Here is a 19,950-nt window from a genome sequence, read left to right on the forward strand (position 1 = left end):
ATGCGGCGGCAGGGGGGGGTCAAATGTAGAAGGGGCCAGGGCATAATCTGTGGGGGCCCATGCCCCCATGGCCCCACATAGCTACGCCCCTGTGTCACACAAATTTAGTCACCGTCAATTACGCCAAGTAAAACCTGGTGTAAATCCCGACACCTAAATTAGACATGGAGCAGGAGAATTCTATAACAACCACAAAACGCTCATTTCCCCGCCCATAACCATGCCCCTTTAAGCCCGCACACCTTAGAAATTAGGCACGCTTAATTACAGAATATGCTTAGCAACTTGTGCACATAAATTGTAACTGTTGCCAATTAGTGCTTATTTTTGATTATTAAGAGCTGCTATCAATGCTGATTGACTTGTTAAGTCAATTAAGTTACTCACATTGTTATAGAATACGCTTGGATTTCGGCACGGCTTTCTAGGTGTGCTATATAGAATGCGGGGGTAAGCTCCTAACTTTTTTTCCCTGCTCTAAATCTGTCCCTGTTGCCACCCACTTTCTATGCTCCTAAATCTAGAAGTTTAGTGAAATTTTGAATACCTGTTTTTGCACTCAGCCCGAGCATATTTTCAAAGAGGCTAATTTGGGAGCACAACTCTCAAAGTTAAAAGCATAAGTCCTTTGAACATCGGGCCCCAAGAGCTTTCCAGACATTTTCTCAAATGAGTATCTGGGTTGTCTACACAAACACGGAAGCTTCCTCCCTTGACGATTCAATTGACTGATCCAGTTGGGCAAATGCATCAGGATGCCTTATAATAACCTAATGAATAAACTTTTTAAAGTTAATGAGAGAATTCTCTAAAGTCAAAAGGCAGGATGAGTAAAGACAAAAATAATCTAATTTACTGCTGGATGCCTTTGAATAAGCAAGTCGCAGGATGGCGACTGAAAAAGCAAAAATAATTTGACACAGTGCTGCCGTCAAACTCCAACATGAAGAAAGACGAAACTTCACTAGAGGTTTGAGCTATTTTGGTCCCTTGTAGCTGTCAAAAATTGTTAGAATAATTATCTGTAACAGTAGTGTAAAGCCCAGCAGAAAAAACACATCTTTTAATTGGATAAATCAGCAGGATCCAAGCTGCCAGCCAATGTCCTCAGATCCACAACATTCTTTATGTTCGATGTTCTGATATCCAATCTTAACATGAATTAAATCAACTGAGTCCTCTTTACCAAAACAAGTTCAATCTTCTTACAGCCATCAATGTAGATCAATCATAGATATTATATTAAAAGTGTAGGACCTTCTTTGATCCCGATGGGGGATCCAGTTTTTTTTATATCAGTATAGACAAAAGCGGATGAGCACTTGCAGACACGTAAGAATATTCAAAGGGAAACAATGTAGAATTCTTATTTGTGACAAATAAAAAAATAGTTTTAGAAAGCAGTTGGTCTGGTATTCTAAAGCATTTAACTGATAGCAGCATCTGACTGGGACTGGTCAGCAAATTTTCACTGCATTAACCAGGGAATCTGGTTGAAAATAGTTACAGACTACCCAGGCATTATTTGGAGATTGCTGGAGCACCAGGGGTGGAGCAGGAAAACATCCAGATAAGAGGGACAATGTTCCCTCTAAGCTGAGCGGCAGTCCTCCACCTTCAGTCCTGCCAGCGGGGGCGCTGTTTCACTATCACATTTTCAATACTGAGAGACAGGCAAGCTCTGCAGGACTCAGGGAACCTGCCTGTCCCTAGCGATTGAAAACACATTACTGAAGCTTCATCCCCCACTGGAAGTAATGCAGATGGCGGACTCCCGCTCAGCTTAGAGGGATCAGTGAAGAGGAAAATTCAACACCGTTATCCGGGGAGCTCTCCAGTATGGTGACCCTAAGTTATCCAGATAGTTATTAGGACGGTGGCACTAAATATCACAGTTATGTGGATAACGACAGCAGTCTATGGCATATCTGGATACTCGGTGATATTGGCCGATATTGAATATCCAAAAATATATTTTGTAACTGGCATTTAATAGAAGCACTGACTGTGGAGTTTAAATATTGACTTGTATGCATTTATTTCATATTAGTATATTTTCTACCTCACATCCGTTCTTGAAATCTTTATAGGGTGTATACCTGTGTGGATCAGCATTTTAGAAAGGGTGTTCAGGTTGGAATTGAGACATCCAGTTTGATCCCAGGAAACAGATGGGCAAGTGGTCCACTAGTCCCAACAGAACTGATGATTAAAAGTTGATAAAAAGCCTTTATTGTGGAATATTGACTAAAAAGACACTTGACACAGCCATGTTTCACCCAGCAGGGCTGCTTCAGGGGTGATACTTATACTAATAGAACATACTGCGGCTGGGAAAAAAGGCCATTTTTTAAATGGGCCGAGAAATAGGCATACGCAAAAATTAAAACTAGCCTGTGCCTATTTACAGCCTGAGTCCTTCCCCCCAGCCACTGACCTAGTGGTAAGGCTCATGCGCCTTGCACGCAGCGTGTGCCAACATGGCTGCATTGTGGATTACCGCCGGGAAAACCCCTCGTGGTAGAAAATAGAAAAATATTGTCTACTGCAGGATTTGGTGTATATCAAACTTGGAATTACTGCTGGGTGCAAGCGCTACCCTGGCAGTAGTGCCAATGTGGTGCACGCAATCCATTCGTTAGCCCTCCCCCCTCTAAGCACACAGCAGGTGTATTCTATAACCGTGTGCATAGATTTTTGGAATGCTCGTGGTCTACCCATTCCATGCCCTTGGTCACACCCCCTTTGTGGCAGCCCACGTTAGAATTTATGTGTACCATTTCACAGAATACTCCCAGGAAGTTGTACGCATAAATTCTAATTAATGCCAATTAGTATCAATAACTGCTTGTTAAGTGGCAATTATCGGTGTTGATTGGCTTGTTAGGTCATTAAATTGTGCGCACAAATCCAGAATACGACCAGATTTGTGTGTACAATTTTGGTCTTGCTATATAGAATCCAGGGGATAATGCTGTCCTAACTCTACTCGGTTGCCTGGGTGTGGTACTGAATATTGGCTGTACCCAGATAACTTCCAGGTGACACCAAAGACCCGGATATTCTGTGCCAGTACTTAGAAAAGGGCAAGTACTGAGTATTCAACAATTCAGCTTGTGGTAGCCAGCATTAAAAAAACAAAAACAAAACAAAAAAAAAACTATGATTGCCGTTGATTGAGTATTGCCTGGATAGTTTCTTGGTCTTTTTTCAAAGCCTACAGAAAGGTGATACTTCACTCTTCCAGATGCATAAATATATTATTTGGGCAGTAATTATGAGAGGTATGTTAGAGGTATTTCTAGTACATATACCGATTTTTATATCTTCCCAATGAACTTAACCACCTTCGACTTGGGTTGAAGATCTGGACTTTCCATTCTTCCGTCATGGGAATGTCTCCAAGAGAGATAAAGACGGCACAGATATAGCTAAAACCTTCATAGGAATGATGTGGGAATCATATCATAAGAATCTGTGCTATTCTCTATGTCTTTCCTACCTTATTTTTCCTTATAGAATCTACAACACCTAGAATGAGGGGTCATAGGATGAGGGTGAAAGGGGATAGATTCAGGAGTAATCTAAGGAAATACTTCTTTATAGAAATCATAATGGATGCATGGAATGGCCTTGCAGTGAAGGTGGTGGAGACAAGGACTGCATCTGAATTTATGAAAGTAGGGACAAGCACAGGTCTCTGATGGACAGGACAGAATTGTACAGCTTAGTAGTTGGTTTGGATGAACAGACTGGACAGACCATCTAAGCTAAATCCAAATCCCTAAATCATTACCTGAAGTCATTTTCTGTGTTTCTGCTCCCATTAAATATGTGCCTAAGGAGAGATTGAAGGACACTGCTTAAATCAATCAGAATGGGTTTATCATAACCCGCTATCCAACAAAAATGACTGTCTTCTATGTACCAAGAATTCTTATACAAAAAATGGCTTTAGGGAGTTAACAAAGGCAGTGGAATGGGGTGCGACGCTAAGACCATGGCCCTACCGATATATGGCCCAACACAGTATCAGTAACTAGAGAGCTCAGGGGCAGGGCCGAAGGTCATTTTGTTTGACCCTTTGTCATATCCCCTACCTCAATGCAAGCGGCGTCCTCAGGCTGCGCGGGGTCCCGTCGACACGCACACTTGACTGGCACAGCCCTGAGCCATGTGTGTGTAGTTCTTCTCTGGCTGCTGGCTCCTTGATTGCTTTGCTTCCATGCACCTGGGTCTACCCTCTCTCTCTCTGCCTGGCTTCCAGGCTGCTTGATTGCTTTGCTTCCACCCACCTGTGTCTGCTCTCTCTCTCTTCCTGGCTTCCTTTGCTTCTCTCCTATTGGTCTTCCGGTTCCTCCTTCCCCTGCTCTTGTCCTATGGCTGTGCTCCTTCTCCCTGCTGGTCCCTGCTGATGTCAGACACCAGCACTTTATCAGCTAAGCTCTTCCTGGACTCCATGCTTTGGCTTCTATTTTGGTAGGTGTTACTTGCTCAGTAGTGTGCTTCTTCTCTACTTTGTCCCTCGTTGCTGACTTTGCCTGTGCCTGGATTACTCTCTTGCCTGCTGCCTGCCTACTGACTTTGCCTGTACCTGGATTACTCTCTTGACCTGCTGCCTGCCTACTGACTTTGCCTGTACCTGGATTACTCTCTTGCTTGCTTGCTGCCTGCCTACTGACTTTTCCTGTACCTGGATTACTCTCTTGACCTGCTGCCTGCCTATTGACTTTATCTGTGCTTGGATTACTCTCTTGCCTGTTGTTTGCCTACTACTACTACTATTTAGCATTTCTATAGCGCTACAAGGCATACGCAATTGCCTATTGACATTGCCTATACCTGGATTACTCCCCTGCCTGCTGCCTGCCATTTAACATTGCCTGTTCCTGGATTACTCCCTTGCCTGCTGCCTGCCTGTTAACATTGCCTGTTCCTGGATTACTCCCTTGCCTGCTGCCTGCCTATCGACTTTGCCTGTACTTGGATCACTCTCTTGCCTGCTGCCTGTCTGGCCATCACGTTCACCACCCCACTTCCTGCTCCGTCTTGTAAGCCCTGCAGGCCGCCCACACCTAGTGGCTCAACCTCTGGGGATTGGCAGTGAGCTAAGGTGAAACCCGGGGTTGTCCGGCCGCCAAGCAGAACCTGGTCCGAGTACCGGGCTCAGCAGCGCTCTACTTGGTACAAGAACTCACAAGTCTGACACCCTAAATTTTATGTGCCAGCATTTAGATGCAGCCATTTTGGTGTAAATGGCCATGACTAAATGTTGCACTTGCGCATAAGTGACAGCATTCTAGAATCTTAGCGTGGAAGTGCTGGGCACACCCCTAATCCATTCATGCCCCTTCCATGTCCACATAGGGTTACCATATTTTGTCCCCCCAAAAGGAGGACACATGCCCTGCCCCCACCACACACCCACCCACCCCGTCCCATTTCACACCCACCCCGCCCCTTTCATGCCCTCGCTCTGCCCCCCTGTCACATTTCCACTCCCCCCTGTCACACACCCCGTCACCCCGCTCCCCTTACCTTACTACTGCCCTGGTGGTCTAGTGACCTCTTCGGGGCAGGAAAGAGTCCCCTCTTTCCTGCCCGGAGCGCTGCCCTGCATGCATCCTTCCTGATGGTGATCGCAGCACTGATTCAAAATGGCCGCCGAGAGTTGAAGTCTTGTGAGGTCACTTCAACTCTCGGCCGCCATTTTGAATCAGTGCCGAGATCACCAACAGGAAGATGCATGCCGGGCAGCGTTCCAGGAAGGAAAGAGGGGGCTCTTTCCTCCCCCGAAGGCGGAAGAGGTCACTAGACCACCAGGGCAGTGGTAACTAAGGGGAGGGGAGGCTAGCAATCTGCCCGTTTGTCTGGATTTCTGGACAAACGGGCAGGCTGGGAAAACCCACCTGGTTGCCCGGACATGTCCTCAAAAAGAGGACATGTCCGGGTAAATCCAGACATATGGTAACCCTATGTCCACACCTCATTGCAGTTGTGCACTATGGACCCGATATTCAGCCAGTGGCGATTAGCACAGACTGCTTCAGTGCTGGGCCATATCCAGGCACTGGCATTTAATTTCTGGGTTTCTGGAGCCGGCTAACACATAGCTGGTTAAGTGTGATATTCAGCACTGAACTGGCTAAGGTGACCTGCATAAAAATAGGCCAGATCAGTGGCAGCCCTACCATTGGGCCAACTGAGGCGGGGGCCTCATGTGGCACTCTTCTGAGGCGGCATTACCCCTCACCCTTCCGTCCCCAACCCCCTTCCTCGAACTTACCTTTTCTTTTCTACTACTACTACTACTACTTAGCATTTCTATAGCGCTGCCAGGGTTACGCAGCGCTGTACAAGTTTAAACATGGGGAAGGACAGTCCCCGCTCAAGAGAGCTTACAATCTAAAGGTAAAAACTATGTAGTCAGTGTAGGTATCAGGAATGGGAAGGTGGTTAGGCACCAAAAGCAAGGGAGAAGAGATGGGCCTTGAGTAAGGACTTGAAAATGGGCAGGGAGGGCGCATGGCGTATGGGCTCAGGAAGTCTGTTCCAGGCATAAGGTGATGCGAGGAAGAAGGGGCGGAGTCTGGAGTTAGCGGTGGTGGAGAAGGGTACAGAAAGGAGTGATTTGTCCTGAGAGCGGAGGTTACGGGTGGGAACATATGGGGAGAGGAGGGTAGAGAGGTAATGGGGGGCTGCAGATTGAGTGCACTTGAAGGTCAATAGGAGAAGCTTGAACTGTATACGGTAGCGGATTGGGAGCCAGTGAAGCGACTTGAGGAGAGGGGTGATATGAGAGTATCGGTTCACGCGGTAGATAAGACGTGCGGCGGAATTTTGGACAGATTGAAGGGGGGATAGGCAGCAATTCCATTAGGCTTCCACAGCCTTTTCTCCATATCCAGCTTACAGTTTCAACAGTTTTCTCTCTGTCTCAGCAATGCTGCATTGGGTTAATACCACAGGGATATTAATTTTTGCAAATATGATGAGAAAGTCTAATTACATTAGTGATTTTTAGACCAGGCTAGACAGCTGCCAGGGCATTAACCCAGTCTCTGAAAATCCACTCAGCGGTAGACAGGTGGGTAATTGAACTTTTAAACGGTACCTTGCAACTGTGAAATAGATCCTGCTGAAGGTTTTTTTTTTTTTAATGCAAATAGGTTTAAAATAAGTTTGATAAAAACTGTGGTTTAATTTTTACAGCTTAGCAGAGCTGTATCAGGTATTAAACTGTACTGCTGCCTGTGTAGAGATACCTATAGGAGCCTGTGCACTCAACATAGCAAAATGTTGAGTTTGCATGTCGATATAATGTTCATGTGCAAGCTGAAATACTATCTAAATTTTAGCATATTCATATGTATAACAATTAAATTTCTCAAGTGTTAAAAATGAGCTTCTATCACAGTAGTAGGGAGCACATTAAGCAAAAGACCTACAGCTTCTCAGCAGACTCAGGGACCAATGCAGAAAGCTACCGCAGGCCATGGGGTGAACATACTACTACTACTATAAATCATTTCTATAGCGCTACCAGTCGTACGCAGCGCTTCACAATTGAACATGAAGAAAAAGACAGTCCCTGCTCAAAAGAGCTTAAAATCTAAATCAGGACAGACAGACAGGACCAATAAGGATAAGGGGAGGACAGACAGAAGGACACATAGGGAAAGGGACTATTGAAGAGAGGAAGACATAGATTGTACGTGCTGAACAATGCAGAGAGGGATTGAGCGCTGGTACATGAAAGTGCCCTGCTGGATTGTTGATCAGTGGACATGCTGTCCTCTCAATATAGGCAGCAGAGAGAGACTAGTGTGAATAGCTCAAAAGACCTTCAGAATGGGACATTCTCTTAGGGACTCTTTTACTAATGGGTTGGCGCAGGGCAATAGGCTTGCCATTGTCAGTGGGGATTCATTCGCCTATGTTTTTTGACCAGCCCATCTGTACTACAGACATTCGGTTTGACCTTTGCTTAAAAGTGATATAGGCTCTTTTGGATGAACTATCCATATAACCCCTGAGGTAGGCTATACGCCGAAAATACGGACCGTGTTGAGTCCTTTTCCAGTTGCATCAATAAAGTGTTTCTCCATAAACATCTCCAGTGGTGGACTCATCCTTGAATCAGCCTCTACTTGGTCCTGTTTGGTCTTTTTGACGTAGAGGTTTCCCCTGTTTCTATTTGGACTACCACCGGGCTACCACAGCAGCCCGGTAGTAATTTCTCCCCCAGCACACACTCATTCTGGTGCTATGGAAATTTATTTCTGTATTTTTACCGACGGGCTTACCGCAGGATTAGCATTGGAGTTCTTACCACCACTTCAGTGGGTGGCAATAAATGCCCCCCCCCCCCTGAAATGGCCATGTGGCAAGTGCAAACTTACCGCACGGCTATTTCTTTTTTCAGTCTTTTACCCTCTGCGGTAAAAAGGGCATCGATGTATGGCAAAAACACGCAAGGCCCTTTTTAACACAGCGTGGTAAAAGGGCCCCTTTGAAATTTGCACTTTGAAGAAATTTGTGTTGCTCTCAGCATTTTATCAGCATGCACACTGGTGACTAGTAGTTGAAATTTTAATGAGCTGTTGCTGAAGCACAAACTTGAAATGGTCAAGCGACTGTAGTAAGAGAGTTTAATGTTGCAATTAATGCTCTGATCTTTCAACATCCCTGAACAAATTAGTCTGTTCTTGTTTATCTGCATGTCCAAGTAAAATCTTAAATCTTAAATAAATGTAATCTGGTTAAGAAGACTTGGTCAGTGATACCTAATGCAGCAAAAATATATAATATATAAGTGTTTTATTGCATGCAAATAAATTAGGGGCCCTTTTACTATGGTGCGCTGAAAAATGGCCTGCAGCAGTGTAGACGCATGTTTTGGGCACGCGCAGAATCGTTTTTCAGCGCACCTGTAAAAAAATGCCTTTTAAACATTTTTGCCAAAAATGGACGTGCGGCCAAATGAAAATTGCCATGCTTCTATTTTGGGTCTGAGACTTTACCGCCAGCCATTGACCTAGCGGTAAAGTCTCACGCGGTAACCGGGCAGTAATGACCTGCGTGCGTCAGATGCCACTTGGCGTGCGTCCAGTACGTGAGTCCAAAAATAAAAATTCTTTTTTGGATGCACGTCAGTTGTGCGCCAAAAATGAAATTACCACAAGAGCCACGCGGTAGCCGGGGGATAACTCCATTTTGGCACACGTTGGGCATGAGTAGATACTTACGCGGCTTAGTAAAAGGGCCCCTTAAAGAGCCATTAACAATCAATAATTTGCTGTTAACCATTATTGACTGAATGGCTCTAATTTGAATTTGCATATGGATCTGGCTGTGTGCGATTCTGTAAAGATCTGCACCCAAATCCTCTTTTGCCAACCCAAAAGGTGGTATGGCTACCGGAGAAGCATGGGCAGATCAGGAACATTCCAAAGAATTATACACAGTGTTATAGAAATTGGGGGCTTAGAGCCAGGATTTACACCAGGTTTCAGTTGGTGTAAGTCCTTACATCCAAAGTTAGGTGCCAGAATATGCACTAAACAGTATTGTATAAAGAGCACTCAGCCCAGAGCAGCCTTTACAGAATAGTACCAAGCAGGGGCATAGCCAGACTTCGGCGAGAGGGGGGTCCAGAGCCCGAGGTGAGGGGGCATATTTTAGCCCCCCCCCCCGGCGCCGCCGACCCTCCCCCCCACCATTGCCGACTTTGTTCCCCCTGCTGCCGAACCTCTCAACCCCCCCTCCCACTGCTAACCTGCCGTCGCCTACCTTTGCTGGCGAGGGACCCCAACTCCTGCCAGCCGAGGTCCTCGTCGTCTCGCAAAAAGCTTCCTTCTGATCTGCAAGGCTTTGTTCTGTGAGTCTGACGTCCTACATGTTGTACATGCAGGACATCAGAAACAGAAGGAAGCCTTTTGTGAGACGAAGAGGACCTTGGCTGGCGGGGGTTGGGGTCCCCCGCCAGCAAAGGCAGGCAACGGCGGGTTGGCGGCGGGAGGGGGGTTGGGTGGGTCAACGGCAGGGGGGTCCAGGGGCAAATCTACGGGGGCTCAGGCCCCCCAGGCCCCACTTAGCTACGCCACTGGCACCAAGGGCTAATTTTTCCTGGTGCCTACTTTTCAGTAAGCAAACCAAAACAGTGGAGAAGACGACACAGCAAATGAAAGATGCTGAACAGTCCTTTATTGCAATTTTGTATGACTCGACATGGGCTGTGTTTCAGCTGGTGCCTGCATCAGGAGTCTGAAAATGCAAAGGACAAATTCCAAACAAAGGGGTCAGTGGAGATAAAGGGTTAAGGGCCCCTACGGTAGTGTGGACGTGTGAAATTGGCATGCATTGGACCATTTTTTACCGTGAATGGGAAAAAAAGGCTTTTCTTATTTGGGCAGTAAATGGCCGTGTGCTAAAATTAAAAGTAACACGTGGCTATTTACTGCCCGAGCCCTTACCGCCACCGAGGGGCCCTTTCACTAAGCTGTGTAAGAGTCTACGTGCACCAGAATGGAGTTACCGCCTGGCTACTGTGTGGCCCTTGCGGTATTTTCATTTTTGGCTCACATCTGATACGTGCGTCCAAAAAAATAATTTTTATTTTCGCACGCGTATCAAGTGGCGTTTGACACGCGTAGGTCATTACCGCCCAGTTAATGTGCGAGTTTTTACCACTAGGCCAGTGGCTGGTGGTAAGGTCTCAGACTCAAAATGAACAAGCAGCAATTTTGATTTTGCCACATGTCCATTTTCGGCAAAAATGTTTTCAAAAAGGCCTTTTTTTTACAGGCGCGCTGAAAAATGGATCGGCACACGCCCAAAATCCATGCCTACACTACCACAAGCCATTTTTCAGTGCACCTTAGTAACAGGACTCCCCCCCCCCTCAATGACCTAGTGGAAATCATGCAGTGTGCGCCAATGTGGCCATGCTACCGATTACCGCTGGGAATGCCCCCTACGGTAGAAAATAGAAAAAAATTTTCTACCATGGTAAACAGTGTGCGCCAACTTCAAAATTACCACCAGATGCCCACGCTACCCCAGCAGTAGTGTCGATTTGGCATGTGCTATCCACACTTTAGCCCTAACGCAGCTTAGTAAAAGGGGCCCTAGATGTACAACCCCAAACCATACATACTAATCTGCCAATACAAATCGCAAGAGAGTCGAAACGGATCTCTAGCAGCTCTTCGCCACTCTTTTGTTTGGTTGCTTACCTACTTTTCGGTGCCATTTATTGAATCTGGCCCTGTCTGTCAATCTATATTTATTGTTGTCGCTCCTACCCTGTGGAACAATCTCTGCCTACATTTTGGAGTAGGACCCTCTCTTCAGAAATTTAAGATGGGCCTAAAAATATTCTTTTTTGATCAAGCTTTTGAGACATAATTACTATCAACTGATGAACAGAGAGAGCACCTGTGAGGGGACCGGGCCCCTGGGACATGCAGCAGTGATGTTTAGTTGTTTAATAGAATAATTTTAATTTATGCATCTTTTTATTCTTCATCTTTTTTTTTTCTGGTACATCTTTCCTATCATTAATTGCAATTTATTCTCACTTAAAAGTATTTTATAGGTTTTAAGTTACTTTTATAATTTTAAAAATGTTATTACCAATGTTACTTTTGTAAACCGCCTAGAATAGTTCACATTTCATTTTTATTTACTATACCTCAAATAAAAAAAGATTTATCTAAGCAGTTTACACACTTATTAGGGCTGAAGTGGAAGGATGGAGTCAAGAGGTGAGTAGGGTTACCTGGGAAATTTAAATAAGATCGAAAGGAGAAGTAAAGTATAATTTAAATTAACCTAGGGAAGAACACATAAGGTGAGGAGGGGAGTCAGAAGAGTTTACAAGACTGTAGAAAGGCAGTCTCACTGCAAGGATTAATGAAGAGGTTAACTTATAGGCAGTATATCACATAAAGCCGGAACTTGAAACTTAACTTGAAATCTGACACTGGCGGTTCAAGCAGAACTTGCCCAAACTGGCCAGAGGAGACACAAGGCAAGGCTGCCAGTGGAGCTGAAAACAGAACTGGTTTAGAAGCTTTCCAGACCAGTACTAGTTCTACCTGCCAGTTTGTGCTAATGTGCATCATTAATAGGGCCTTCGTCGTGATGTAAATTCTTCTAATGTGAGGTACTGCTTTGGTAACGTAGCGATGAAACGTTAGACAGAAAACAAATGTTGGGCTTCATGCAAGCTCCAGAATGGTTCCTTTATCACGTCACCTTATCTTGATGGCTGTTTCAATTTCGAAGTAGGGAAGTACAGTCTGAGGGGACAGGCCTATCCTGGGGAGTCATAGCGCCATGCGACTGAAGCAAAATGAGACGAGAGAGGAAATTACTAAAGGAATGAAACTAGCCATGTCAGAAGATTGCTGTGGTTTGGAAAGTGGTATTTTGCTCAGACCTATTCAGTGCTGTCTACCGTCTATGCTATATTTTCTGAAATAAAAAACCAGCTTAGTCAGTGAGAACTGGCTTGTTGTCAAGGATTGTTTGCAGCAACCCAATGGATTGACAGTGATGACTTACAGGCCGATATTTGAGATCAATTATGAGCTTCCTGGCGGCGCATAACTGGTTCTCCATAGAATTAAAAAATTTACATGCATTTGATAATTGTGGGTTGGGGGGGGGGGGGGAGAGGAATCTCTAAAAATTATTCAGATACAGGTGATACATGTAATCTAGACCTGCCAAAAAGCAGGCCTAAACTAAAAGGATAGTAACCAGTAGGGTCTCAACATTACGTATCTTCAACACTGTTACCTATGGGGCCCTTTTACTAAGCTGCATAGGCACCTACGCGCGCCCAATGCACGTCATTTCAGAGTTACCGCCTGGCTACCACTTGGCCTGGGCGGTAATTTTGATTTTTACACATGTCCGCTATAAACACAGCGGAAACCGGGCAGTAATTGTCTCTGGCCCAAAATGGACGCGTGCCAATTTTTATTTATTTATTTATTTGTAGCATTTATATCCCACAATATTCCCACCCATGGGCAGGCTCAATGTGGCGTACAACAGTCTATAAAAACTTACAACAATTCAGCAAACAAACAATCAATGTCGTAGGAGGGAAAAGGGGAAAGAGTAGTGGTGAACAATATGTCGCTACGACAGTTGGAATTCAGAAGGAAGAGATGCCAGGCGGGTTTGAAGCGTATGCTCTACCAAAAAGGAAGGTCTTGAGGCACTTCTTGAAGGTCGGGTGATCAGGAGTTCAGGAGTAAGTTTGACCAATTGAGGCAGCCCATTCCACAACTGAGTGCTGAGATAGGAGAAGGAGGATGCATAGGTGGTCTTATACTTGAGGCCACAAAAAACTGGGTAATGGAGATTTAGGTACGAATGAGCTGATTTGTGAGAGTTCCTAGGCGGCAGGTTAATTAGGGTGTCCATATAAGCAGGGGCTTCACCGTAGATGCTTTTGTGCACCAGAGTGCAAATTTTAAATGCCACATGTCCATTTTCGCTCCCCCCCCCCCCCCAAAAAAAAGGCATTTTTTGAGGTGCGCTGAAAAACGGACCTGCGCGCGTCCAATACACATGGCTACAGCAACGCAGGCCATTTTTTAGCACAACTTAGTAAAAGGACCTCTATATGAATAATATCACTGAATATATGGATTAAGTTAAAAGCTAATGTTTAAATTAGGCTGGTGGCTGCACCACTTAAAAATTGACCCCCTAGTTTTTAGTGTTTAGCCTCACCACAATTACTATAACATGTTCTTTTTTTGATAGCTAATCCTTGAGTGCCTTCCAAGGACGCCTGGAAAGCCCCCAAACATTTTAATTGCCTTAAATGTGTCCACAAGCCAATAGAACACAGATTTCTAGCATTAGTTTACCTTGTAATCTTGTGTCTATGTGTGTTTACTTAGAAACCAATTATTGGAGGAATCATACTCATTTTTCTTGAGCTGAGTTTCCAGCTGCACTTCTTTGACTAGGTTTCCTGCTGAAAATATTGTCCAGTTAGTTTTAGGCAGGGGCGTAGACAGACCTCGCAGTGGGAGGGGGCCAGAGCCCAAGGTGGGGGGGCAAATTTTAGTCTGCCACCCCCCTGCCGCCTCGCCCCCCCTTGCTGCCTCGCCCCCCCCCCCCGCCACCTCGCCACTCCCCACCCATTGCTGCAGCAAAGTACCTTGGCTGGCAGGGGTCCCCAACCCCCACTAGCTGAAGCCTTGTCCAGCGCCGGTCTCCGGCGCCGCCGTGTTGCCTGCCCTGCTCTTTCTTCCTCCTCACGTCCTGCACGCTCCTTTAAGTGAAACTGAACATGCTCAATTTCACTAAAAGGAGCGTGCTGGACGTGAGGGGGAAGAGAGAGCAGGGCAGGGAACGCGGTGGCGCCGGAGACTGGCGCTTGGCAAGGCATGTTTAAAGCGCTATAGAAATGCTAAGTAGTAGTAGTAGTAGCTTCAGCTGGCGGGGGTTGGGGACTCCCGCCAGCGAAACTAGGGGCCCAGAGGAAATTTGGGGGGCCCAGGCCCCCATGTCCCCATGTAGCTACGCCGCTGCTTTTAGGACACCTCAGTGTTCAATCAGAGTTTTCCAGCTAAATTTAGCTGGTTTGTGCTAAAACTTCATGCTGAGAGATCCAATTTGACAATATACCTGACTACCTCTGGAGCCCACTGTTCCCTCTAAGCTAAGCAGAAGTTCTTCAACTGCATTGCAGCCAGTGGGGAACGGTGCTTCAAAATTGTGTTTTCAGTCACTAGAGACAGGCAAGTTCCCTGGAGTCCTACAGAGCTTGCCTCTCCCTCACTTTTGAAACTGTGATAGAGAAACAGCACCCCCAACTGGCAGGACTGTAGGTGGAGGGCTCCTGCTCAGCTTAGAGACAACAGTTCTGGAGTCACCTCGTCTCTGAGCAGCTACATTTGGGTGACCTTTGAATTTGAGTGGACAACTTTAGCTGGGGGTCAGTAGGAAAGAAAATTTCAGAATCAGAGGTTTACTCGGCTAACTTCAGAAGTTAGCCAGGTAAACGTTTTGGAAATTGACCAGATACAGGCATTTAAACACAGTAATTATCATTACATATGTATCCAAGGAGAAGCTGGATCTAAAATTATTCATTCTACTCTGTCAGCTTCATTTAACAAAAGCTACATGAGAAAACTTAAAAGTAGTTATGGCTAATGTTCAACAGTCGATTTAAACTACTCATAATGAGGCAGATTTTAGAAAGGATGTCAGAGTCAGAATATGGAGGACCATTTCTCATGTAGTTTAGAACAGGATCTGCCAGCACACAGCCTATTCTAAATTACATGAGAAACAAATGTCCAAGTACTGGCTACATCGTGAACATCCATTTTACAAACTGAAGTGTCTAAACTATGACTGGAGTAAACAAAGAACCAGGAAAATGTAGTATACAAAAATCACTATCAATAAGGTAAGAGGAGCTGCCTCAGAAAAATAAACACCCACGTCAGTGGCGTACCAAGGGGGGTGGTGGGGGCGGTCCGCCCTGGGTGCACGCCGCTGGGGGGGTGCCGCACGCCTGTTGGCCGAGTCCACTCGTTCCCTCCCTGCTGCTCCCTCTGTGCAGAACAGGTTACTTCCTGTTCTGGGGCAGAGGGAGCAACAGGGAACGAGCGGACTTGGAGCCGACAGGCGTGCGGCACCCACCCAGCAGGTAAAAATGCCCCTGGGGGGGGGGGGTTGCGCTGCACCCGGGGGGGGGGTGTAATTTTGTCGGGGGGGGGGGGGGCCACGCTGCACGGGGGGGGGGGGGGCGCATCAGCGATCTGCCCCGGGTGTCAGCCAGCCTAGGAACGCCACTGACCCACGTGATAGTCTTACTAGACCACTATCGGGTGAAACATAGCACTTCATTCATTGGGTAGCTCACTCTCTTTGTGATTTTGTATATACCAAAGTGCTATTAGTGCTTACTGCTTGTGCATTTGTGCCCGTAATCTATCTCCATCCAAATGCACTGCAATTAGTCACATAAACCAGCTTCAATAACAAACCAGATTAATATTAGAAAAGAATTAAAGAAACTTTGCACTTATCTTGTGAGCCCGGCATCACCAAACGCTAAGGGCTCCGTGAAGATAGTTGCTTTACCTTCATGCTCTTGCTGAAAGACTGCTCTCCCCTGGGTATTAAGATTCTACTGACGCCGTGAATTTCAGACCAGCTCTCTTCAGGGACTTGGGTTAAGGCTGTCTCTCTCCCCTGAATTTGCCGCCAGCTTAATGAAAGCTCCACTGCGATAATACTGATAAAGGCTCCAATGGGGTCGGAAGCCCTTCAGGTGATGATACTCATGTGACGTCACTACAAGAAGAACTTTATTAAAACACCTTGCACAACAAAGGTGCGAGAGCCGTAATTAAAGTACATGTTCTAAAGTTCACTAAAACAACTAGCAATGTTAACATGTGTTATGATGTAAAACAACAATACTCTTAAATAACTACTGGAAAAATAATAATGATCTCTCTATATAAAAGGCACCACCAACGTTCTAAATGAAGCCTCCAGCCGGAAGTGTGAAGGGGGAGAGATATCCGGTTTCCCCATGAGTGTCTGCCCCGCCCTCGCTCTCTCTATAACACAAACAGTGAAGGAAAACACAGCAAAGCACAAAATCAAATCGCTCTCTCTGTAACAGTGAAGGACTCAGAGGGGGGAGGGGAGAGAGGGCAGAGGGCAGGGACAGAGATATCCGGTTTCCCCATGAGTGTCTGCCCCGCCCTCGCTCTCTCTGTAACACAAACAGTGAAGGAAAACACAGCAAAGCAGGAAATCAAATCGCTCTCTCTGTAACAGTGAAGGACTCAGAGGGGGGAGGGGAGAGAGGGCAAAGGGCAGGGACACACACACTCCCACATGCACACAGAAGAAAACCTTGCTAGCCCCCGTTTCATTTGCATCAGAAATGGGGCTTTTTTACTAGTGTACAATATGTCCCTTAAATACCAACTTGTAAAGCAAATTGAAAAGATAAATTGAGAAAATGTTAAATAGATAACTAATGCTCTTGTAAAAATCAGATAATCAAATTCCACTCTGCATTCATTAAGTCCCAATGGGGTCACTCTTTGTAACTCAAAGATCCAAAATTGTTTGTGGCGGGCCAAGATATCATTACTATCACAGTGGAGCTTTCATTAAACCAGTGGCGTACCAAGGGGGAGTGGTGGTGGCGGCGGTCCGCCCTGGGTGTACGCCGCTGGGGGGGGGGGGGGGGTGCCGCATGCCTGTTGACTCTGAGTCCGCTCATTCCCTCCCTGCTGCTCGCTCTGCGCGGAACAGGTTACTTCCTGTTCCGGGGCAGAGGGAGCAGCAAGGAACGAGCGGACTCGGAGCCAACAGGCAAGCGGCACCCCCCCAGCAGGTAAAAATGCACCCGGGGGGGTCGTGCTGTACCTGGGGGGGTGTAATTTCGCTGGGGGGCTGCACTGCACCTGGGGGGGGTGCATCGGCGATCCGCCCCTGGTGTCAGCCAGCCTAGAAACGCCACTGCATTAAACTGGTGGCAGGGGAGAGAGACAGTCCTGCTGGACAGGAAAAATGGCCCCCACCCCAGTGCAGGACCTTTTTCCCCACAGTTTGGTAAAAGGATCCCTCAGTTTGTACCTGAGGCAATGGAGGGTTAAGTGACTTGCCCAAGATCACAAGGAGTATCAGTGGGATTTGAACCATCCAAATCTGAATGTCAAGGGCGCTCTAGCAACTAGGCCACTCCAACAAATAAATGCTGATTTTTAAAAAAGATTCCAGAGGTGATCCAGGAAATTATAGACCGGTGAGCTTGATGTTGGTGCGGGGCAAAAGGATAGAGACTATTATAAACAACAAAATTACAGAGCATATTCAAAAGCATGGATTAATAAGAAAAAAACATTGATTTTGTGAAGGGAAATCTTGCTTCAGCAATCTATTAAATTTCTTTGAAGGGGTGAACAAACATGTGGATAAAGGTGAGCCGGTCGATATTGTGTATCTGGATTTTCAAAAGCATTTGACAAAGTATCTCATGAAAGAGTCCAGAGGAAATTGGAGAGTCATGGGATAGGAAATAGTGTTCTATTGTGGATTAAAAACTGGTTAAAAGATAGAAAACAGAGAGTAGAGTTCAATGGAGAAGGGTAGATAGTGGGGTTCCCCAGGGGTGTGTGCTGGGACCACAGCTTTTAAACATATTTATAAATGATCTAGAGATGGGAGTAACTTGTGAGGTAATTAAATTTGCTGATGACACAAAGTTATTCAAAGTCGTTAAATTGCAAGAGGATTGTGAAAAATTACAAGTGGACCTTACGAGACTGGGAAACTGGGCATCCAAATGGCAAATGACATTTAATGTAAGCAAGTGTAAAGTGATACTTGTGGGAAACAGGAATCTGAACTATAGCTACGTAATGCAAGGTTCCACGTTAGGAGTCACTGACCAGGAAAGGGATCTAGGTGTCTTCACTGATGATGTGTTGAAACCCTCTGTTCAGTGTGTGGCGGCGGCGGCGGCTAAGAAAGCAAATAGAATGTTAGGTATTATTAGGAAAGGAATGGAAAACAAAAGTGAGGACGTTATAATGCCTTTGTATCGGTCCATGGTGCTACCGCACCTCTAATATTATATTCAATTCTGGTCACTGCATCTCAAAAATGATATAGTGGAATTAGAAAAGGTACAGAGAAGGGCGCCGGAAATGAGAAGGGGGATGGGTTGACTTCCCTATGAGGAAAGGCTAAAGCGACTAGGGCTCTTCAGCTTGGAGAAAAGACAGCTGAGGGGAGTTATTATAGAGGTCTATAAAATACTGATTGGAATGGAATGGGTAGACGTGAATTGCTTGTTTATTCTTTCCAAAAATACTAGGACTAGGGGACACGCAATGAAGCTACAAAGTGGTACATTTAAAACGAATCAGAGAAAATATTTCTTCACTCAACATGTAATTAAACTCTGGAATTCATTGCCAGAGAATGTAGTAAAAGCGGTTAGCTTAATGGGGTTTTAAAAAGGTTTGGATAGCTTCCTAAAAGAAAAGTCCATAAGCCATTATTAAAATGGATTTGGGGAAAATCCACTGCTTATTTCTAGGATAGGCAGCATAAAATGTATTGTACTGTTTTGGGATCTTGCCAGGTACTTGTGACCTGGATTGGCCACTGTTGGAAACAGGATACTAGGCTTGATGGATCTTTGATATGTCCCAGTATGGCAATATTTACGTACTTATGAATGTCTTGAGATCTCCTACAAAAGGGAAGTGAAGTGCAAACCAATCACCAAAATAGTAATACTTCACTATAAACACTGTGCTTAGTCTTACATACTCCAAAAAGTTATGTATGGGGGATACCATTAAACTAAGCGGAGAAGCTAAGTACAAATTAAATGAAAGTGTTTTTGAATTTGTTAATTAAAAATAAAGTTTGAATGAAAGTAGGGAAATTGGAAGGTTTTAATGCCTTTGATGGATACGAGAATGGGTAAAGAAGTATAAAGGCAACCGTTAGAAGTCTGAGGCTTTTCCTTCCTATTTTTCATATATAAACATATGGAACTTTTTGGAGTATGTAAGACAGAACACAGTGTTTACAGTGAAGTATTACTGTTTTGGTGATTGACTTCAAATCTACCATGATGGTAGAAAAGAATAAATGGGAACCAACACTAAGAGATTCACATTAACCTTTGGCTATATCTGATTGATAAATCCCCATTACCATCAAATAACCAGATTTTCTTTTCTTTTCATGCACAGCTCAGCCAGGCCCACCAGGTGGCGCTGTCCTCCATCAGTTACATAGGCTGCTCCGTGTCCATCTTCTGTTTAACCATTACTCTGGTCACGTTTGCTATATTGTCGTGAGTAATTTAACATTTTTTGGGGTTTTTTACCTGCTGGGCAAATGTTATTCTGAAGTTTT

The 19,950-nt window shown here is 45.3% G+C and overlaps 1 protein-coding gene across 3 annotated transcripts in view; it reads left to right on the top strand.

Annotated features, from left to right (window-relative positions):
* The window catches only part of ADGRD1 (adhesion G protein-coupled receptor D1), a 428,743-nt gene that overhangs the window by 273,151 nt on the left and 135,642 nt on the right, over positions 1–19,950 (top strand). For all 3 annotated transcript variants that reach the window (XM_030219508.1, XM_030219506.1, XM_030219507.1), the window contains one exon: positions 19,785–19,888. In XM_030219508.1, coding sequence (XP_030075368.1) covers positions 19,785–19,888 — 104 coding nt within the window. The remainder of the gene's footprint in view (positions 1–19,784; positions 19,889–19,950) is intronic.

The sequence above is a fragment of the Microcaecilia unicolor genome, chromosome 11, assembly GCF_901765095.1.
Source record: "Microcaecilia unicolor chromosome 11, aMicUni1.1, whole genome shotgun sequence".
Taxonomy (NCBI): domain Eukaryota; kingdom Metazoa; phylum Chordata; class Amphibia; order Gymnophiona; family Siphonopidae; genus Microcaecilia; species Microcaecilia unicolor.